Below are 7,675 nucleotides of genomic sequence, written 5' to 3'. Positions count from 1 at the left end.
TCACATCTTCATCATGGGGAAAAATAACGGTGTGCGGCGGTGAAAAGTTTGGCCACGGGATCCAGGGCTCGTTGGTGCGTTCACCTTGAACTGTGCAAGAAGCTTGTGGGGGAGAGATGGTGACGACAGAGCTCACTCGCGAGGATTCACTCACGGACTGCGCCCCCCACACCCACCCAGCGCTGATGTTTACACGCACCCCCAGGTACTCATTTAAGGCCGAGTCGACGTAAAGGAGACCCAGGACCGGTTGAGATCTTCGCCACCGACGTTGCGTCCGTGAGCGGAGATCGAACCCCGATGTCCGGGTTCGTAGCGCAGCGGAGCGCTACGCTGCAGCCCCCCCGCACACACACGCAGATATCGGCCTACAGAGACAGCTAATGCCACACACACGCGGACGCACACGGGACACGCGCTGTCACGGCAAAGCCCCGGTTGATAAATGCGCCGGTTTTTAATGAAAGATCGCGAACTGTAACCGGCGGCACGGTCAAACACCGTGTAAGTAAAACAGAACCGGCGCCGCTCTTTAAACACCGAAGCGCCGAGCCGGAACGGTTGAGAAATCGCCAAGCCCCCCACCCCCCCACCGCGCCGCGCCGAGTGAAAAGGAGACGCAAAAAACGCCAGGCCACCAACGCAGCCAAACCCCACGCGGCGCTCCTACTGTGACTACCGCGGCGATGCGCCGGTTCGAGGTGTTCCGACGGCGTGGGGGGCAGCCTGGTGGAGGGGTGAGGGGGGGTCGGGGGTCACGCAGTCGACACGAGGGGAGAGATCGCGACGGCACCGACGATTGATGATGATAAAAAAAGCAACGATAGATTCGCCGGCGCTTAACTAAATTAAAACGCGGCGCTGACAGAGACCGGCCCCCGCCTTTACCACTGCCGGTAAAATTCCCGCTCCGCCTGCCGAGATTGCAGCTGGTGGGGGCAACCAGATAATGTCGGACCGTGAGCTTGGGACAATGGTTGTCGACCGATTGTTACCCGCCAACCCACTCGCACCCCCCCTCACTCGCACACCCCCTTCGTGTGCGCTTTCTCCTGCCGCATGTATCCATCCATTCATTCACTCACCCAGTTGGCCAAACGTCGCAATGTAGGATCACAGAGCTTGGGCAATTGTTGGGGGAGCAGGCTCTGGCCGCCGTTGCCCGCTTGGCCGAGAGGTTTCTCTCGGCACCTCCGAAACATTTTCTCTCAATGTACTTGGCGCTCTCGTTCTGCCGAGAACGAACGAACAACTACGCGCGTTGAAATCCCCGCACCACCATCGGCGGTGGTGGTGGTGACGAGCGTCGTCCCCGTCCCGCTAGGCGCAGCTACCGGCTCCCGCTATGATCCACCAACCCCGGTCTCCCGCTCAATTGTATCGCGGACGTGTCTCCCTGTCGTCGTCGTCGTCGCGGTGGTGGTGGTGGCCGTTTTTCATCGCCACCGTTTCCAGGACGACGCGCAACGAACGACGTGGAAGAGGCGGCGGCGTCTCTAGGCAAGTCCCACTGCGTGGCGTTTACGATCGTCGTCGTGGTCGCAGTTGTTGTCGTAGTTGTTGTCGTAGCTGTTGACGTAGTTGTTGTCGTCGTGGTCGTAGTTGTTGTCGTCGTGGTCGTAGTTGTTGTCGTAGTTGTTGTCGTCGTGGTCGTAGTTGTTGTCGTCGTCACAGGTAGAGGCTGGCGGCGAACACGATGTCCCTCTTGATCCGCATGATTCCTGGAAGGCAGGGAAGGGCATACGGGGTCAGGCAGGGGGCACGCGGGGTCAGGCAGGGGTCAGGTAGGGGTCAGGCAGGGGTTTAAGAGCATTCGGCTGCTGCTGCTGCTGCACATGTCCACGCGAACGATAATAATGCATCATTCTACGCAGTTAGAAATAATAATAAAAAGAAATAAATAAATATAAAAAGCAAAAAAAACTCGCGACGTTTTCATTTTGTTTTCTATCTCCACGCGACTCTACCGAAAGAACCACAGAATATGAATTCCTGCAGTCACGGAAGCTTTAAGTCAAAAGATGACAATGCACTTCGTGGCGAAGGCCCTCACCTGGTGTGAGACAAAATCAACTGTTTAGTATGATAGTGTTAACTGGCGGAGCGGGCAGGCGGGCGGGCGGGTGGGCGAGCGAGCGGGTGAGCGGACGAGCGAGCGGGCGGGCGGGCGAGCGAGCGGGCGGGCGTACCGTCAGAGAACTTGTTCTCCAGCTCCACGTTCCCGATGGCCTTGGCCGCTTGGCACATCTGCTTGAGCAGCTCCTCGAGCCTGCGCAGGCAGCGGATCACGGTGCCTGCACGTGCACAAAGACAAAGATCCCCCGCGTAGCCTTGTCAGACTGTAGGGGCAAGTGCTGTTAGCGAGCGCCTACGAAGGCCGGCACGGCACGCGAGGGGGTGGGTGGCCAGCACCGCGCCCGGCGCCTTTGTCTCCCTAGCGGCGATGTTTACGCATCGCACCAGGTACTCATTTGAGGCTGAGTCGACCTAGTGGAGGCCCAGGACCGGTTCAGATAATCGTCACCGTTGTTGGCCGTGAGCGAGAATCCAACTCGGGGTCTCTGGGTTTGTAGCGCAGTGCGCTAACCGCTGCACCACCGCTCCACAGGCATGCGCACGCACACACACACACACGCGCACTATAACGGCGGCGTCGCCACGGCGACAAGAGATGTATCGTGGCCGTTTCGATGTCGGTGCGCTATTAAAGCCCCCCCCACCCCCCCGCCCCCCCCGCCCCCCCCCCCACCGCTCCCCATCGTCGTCATCGCGTCATCCACCGCGCGGTTCGCTCGAGCGAGCGGCGAAACATCTGCACGCGAGCGAGAGAGAGCGAGAGAGAGCGAGCGAGAGAGCGAGAGAGAGCGAGCGAGAGAGAGCGAGTGAGCAAGTGGGAGAGCGAGAGAGCGAGAGAGAGCGAGAGCGAGCGAGAGAGCGAGAGAGCGAGCGAGAGAGCGAGCGAGAGAGCGAGCGAGAGAGCGAGAGAGTGAGCAAGTGGGAGAGCGAGAGAGCGAGAGAGAGCGAGAGAGAGAGAGTGAGCAAGTGGGAGATGAGAGGGGCAGCGGGGAGTGGGAGAAAGCGAGAGAGCTAGAGAGAGAGTGAGCTAGCGCGAGAGAGAGAGTGAGAGAGAGAGCGTGAGAGAGAGCGAGAGGGAGAGAGAGAGAGTGAGAGAGTGAGCTAGAGTGAGAGAGCGAGAGGGAGAGAGAGAGAGTGAGAGAGAGAGCGTGAGAGAGAGCGAGAGGGAGAGAGAGAGAGTGAGAGAGAGAGCTAGAGTGAGAGAGCGAGAGAGAGCGAGAGAGCGAGAGAGAGCGAGAGAGCGAGAGAGAGAGAGTGAGAGAGAGAGCGAGCGAGAGAGAGAGAGCGAGCTAGAGGGAGAGAGAGAACGAGAGCGAGAGAGAGCGGAAGGGCAGGAGAGAGCGAGAGATCAAGACGACATCGGGGAGTGGGAGCGAGACCGAGCAGAATCGTCGCCAGGGCCACGGAGTGAACAGGGAATGCGATTCCCGGCACCACGACGGCATCGGCAAAATAAATGAATTAATGAATGAATGCTGCGTGCGTGGGGGGGGGGGTCGCCACGGAATCAAAACGTAATTAAGCCGTGACCCCCGCCGTGACCCCCGCCGTGACCCCCGCCGTGACCCCCGCGAGCGAGGAGCAATCAACACGAGCGGCCACGGCGTGAGCCCTGCATGGCCCCCTCCCACGTGCGCGCTGCACAATGACAAAGATCCCCCCGATAGCCTCTAGCGGGGGGGGGGGGGGGCAAAGAGCCGCCCGTGTCGGTGCCGGCCGCGAGCCGAACTGGTCGGGTCACTGCCGGCTTCGTAGCGCACCGGGAGCTCATTTGATGCCGAGCCGACCTAGGGGAAGCCCAGGATCGATTCCCATAATCGTCACTCAACTCACCGACTCCTTCCACGGTCGCCCACTCAGCCACTCGTCCCACGCACCACACTCGCCCACCCACCCACCCACTCACCCACCGTGCCACACTCGCCCACCCACCCATCCGCCCACCGTGCCACGCTCACCCACCCAGCAACCCACTCCACCCACCCACCCACCCACCCACGTGCCCCGCCCGCCCGCCCACTCACTCACTCACCCACCCAGCAACCCACTCCACCCACCCACCCACGTGCCCCGCCCGCCCACTCACTCACTCACCCACCCAGCAACCCACTCCACCCACCCACCCACGTGCCCCGCCCGCCCACTCACTCACTCACCCACCCAGCAACCCACTCCACCCACCCACCCACGTGCCCCGCCCGCCCACTCACTCACTCACTCACCCACCCAGCAGCCCACTCCACCCACCCACGTGCCCCGCCCGCCCACTCACTCACTCACCCACCCAGCAACCCACTCCACCCACCCACCCACGTGCCCCGCCCGCCCGCCCACCTTCAAACACGTCCGTCATCTTGCAGATCTGGGCGAAGGAGGCTCCGTTGGCCCAGGTGTGGACGACGTCCATGAGGTCCGGCCGAAAGGACGACACGTAGTCGTCCTCCTCCAAGCCCAGCTTCGCCTCCGCCGCCACCTTGGCGATGCGGCGAGCGCACTCCTGCAGATACCAACACACTCGCATCACGACGTGACGGTGGCAACACGGACAATCGTCCTCGGGTGGGAACACCACAGCAAGAACATTCATACCGATCTTATTTATACTAATTAGACTCATTTTATTTATTTTTACCTTTTATTTGATTTATTATTTTTTTACCTACGTGACTTTACCGAAAGAACCAAGCGCATGGGTTTTAGTTCTACTAATGAGACGAATACTAATTGTATTTATTTTTATCCTTTATTTATTATTTCTTTAGCCACGTGACTTTACCGAAAGAACCAAATGCATTGACCCTTGCAGCGACGAAAACTTCAAATCTAGAACAACAACAACACTCCTCATTTGTACGGCTCATGACGTACAAATGAGCGACAAACGCTCTGATAGCGCTTTGTGCGTGTCGCCTTTCACGACGAGAAGAGTGCTGCGAGCAACACAGCCGTGCTCCATTGCAACACAAGGTTTCTATTTTGTGTTTGAACTTCTTAACGCCTCCAGTTTTATAGCCAGAACGAGTAAAAACTATTCTTACATTTTCATACTTTGATACTGGCCAAAAAGTTCCCTGTGCATGTAGGAGTTTGCGTCTTTCTCTCTCTCCCCGTAGATTTTTCCTCCGGGTCCTCCGGTTTTCCCCTCCACATTTAGAATCAGCGTCGCTGCCGTCAATATCCCCGCGAGAAGCCCACTTGATCGAGCTATCGTTCGTGACGTCCAGGTCCCATCTGACACAGAGCTACGTAAGCTCATTGGCCCTTACCTGGTAGAATAAACGAAATAGTTGAGATGCAGAGAAACAAACACGACAGAAAAAATATGCGGGCGGCTTAGGCCAGAACAAATGTGGCGAGACCTGAAACCAATGAAATCAACGCAGGGTAGTGCAACGAAGAGAAATCTGCGTTGCCACCTGACAAATCCCCACCTGGAGCTGCCGGAGTGGGGCCGCGAGTTCCTCTGTGAGTCGGGACATCTCCATTCCCTACGCGCACACACACAAAGACAAAGAGCCCTCTCATGTAGCCTTGACAGACCGTTGGGGCAAGTGCTGTTAGCGAGCGCCTATGAAGGCCGGCGCGGCACACGAGGGGGTGGGTGGCCAGCACCACGCCCGGCCGCCTTTGTCTCCCCAGTGGCGATGTTCACACACCGCACCAGGTACTCATTTTAGGCCGAGTCAACCTAGGGGACTCCCGCGACCGGTTCAGATAATCGTCACCGGTGTTGGCCGTGAGCGGGAATCGAACTCGTGTCGCCGGGTCCGTAGAGCAGCGCAGCGCTAAGCGCTACGCCACCTTATATGTGTACACGAGCACACACACACACACACGCAGACACACACACATGCACACACACACAGACACACAAGCACACACGGCCACACACACGTGCACACACACACACACACGCAGACACGGACACACACACATGCACACACACACAGACACACAAGCACACACGGCCACACACACGTGCACACACACACACACACGCAGACACGGACACACACACATGCACACACACACAGACACACAAGCACACACGGCCACACACACGTGCACACACACACACACACGCACGCAGACACGGACACACACACATGCACACACACACACACAGACACACAAGCACACACGGCCACACACACGTGCACACACACACACACACGCAGACACACACACATGCACACACACACACACATGCACACACACACACACACAGACACACAAGCACACACGGCCACACACACGTGCACTCACACACACACGCACGCAGACACGGACACACACACATGCACACACACACACACAGACACACAAGCACACACGGCCACACACACGTGCACACACACACACACACGCAGACACACACACATGCACACACACACACACAGACACACAAGCACACACGGCCACACACACGTGCGCACACACACACACGCACGCAGACACGGACACACACACATGCACACACACACACAGACACACAAGCACACACGGCCACACACACGTGCACACACACACACACACGCAGACACGGACACACACACATGCACACACACACACAGACACACAAGCACACACGGCCACACACACGTGCACGCACACACACACACACGCAGACACGGACACACACATATGCACACACACACACACAGACACACAAGCACACACGGCCACACACACGAGCACGCACACACACACACACACGCAGACACGGACACACACACATGCACACACACACACAGACACACAAGCACACACGGCCACACACACGAGCACGCACACACACACACGCAGACACGGACACACACACATGCACACACACACACAGACACACAAGCACACACGGCCACACACACGTGCACGCACACACACACACACGCAGACACGGACACACACATATGCACACACACACACACAGACACACAAGCACACACGGCCACACACACGAGCACGCACACACACACACACACGCAGACACGGACACACACACATGCACACACACACACAGACACACAAGCACACACGGCCACACACACGAGCACGCACACACACACACGCAGACACGGACACACACACATGCACACACACACAGACACACAAGCACACACGGCCACACACACGAGCACGCACACACACACACACACGCAGACACGGACACACACACATGCACACACACACACAGACACACAAGCACACACGGCCACACACACGCGCACGCACACACACACACACACACGCAGACACGGACACACACACATGCACACACACACAGACACACAAGCACACACGGCCACACACACGAGCACACACACACACACGCAGACACGGACACACACACATGCACACACACACACACAGACACACAAGCACACACGGCCACACACACGAGCACGCACACACACACACGCAGACACGGACACACACACATGCACACACACACAGACACACAAGCACACACGGCCACACACACGAGCACGCACACACACACACACGCAGACACGGACACACACACATGCACACACACACAGACACACAAGCACACACGGCCACACACACGAGCACGCACACACACACACACACGCAGACA

The 7,675-nt window shown here is 58.2% G+C and overlaps 1 protein-coding gene across 1 annotated transcript in view; it reads right to left on the bottom strand.

Moving 5' to 3' along the window:
• Positions 1 to 427: 427 nt before the first annotated feature.
• The window catches only part of LOC144950993 (exosome RNA helicase MTR4-like), a 120,648-nt gene continuing 113,400 nt past the window's right edge, over positions 428 to 7,675 (bottom strand). Inside the window, 4 exon segments of the mRNA XM_078881207.1 lie at positions 428 to 1,721; positions 2,190 to 2,294; positions 4,411 to 4,573; positions 5,508 to 5,564. Of these exon segments, the coding sequence (XP_078737333.1) occupies positions 1,669 to 1,721; positions 2,190 to 2,294; positions 4,411 to 4,573; positions 5,508 to 5,564 (378 nt within the window). The 3' untranslated portion in view covers positions 428 to 1,668.

The sequence above is a fragment of the Lampetra fluviatilis genome, chromosome 3 (assembly GCF_964198595.1).
Source record: "Lampetra fluviatilis chromosome 3, kcLamFluv1.1, whole genome shotgun sequence".
Lineage (NCBI taxonomy): Eukaryota > Metazoa > Chordata > Hyperoartia > Petromyzontiformes > Petromyzontidae > Lampetra > Lampetra fluviatilis.
This window is presented reverse-complemented; position numbering and strand designations above follow the sequence as displayed.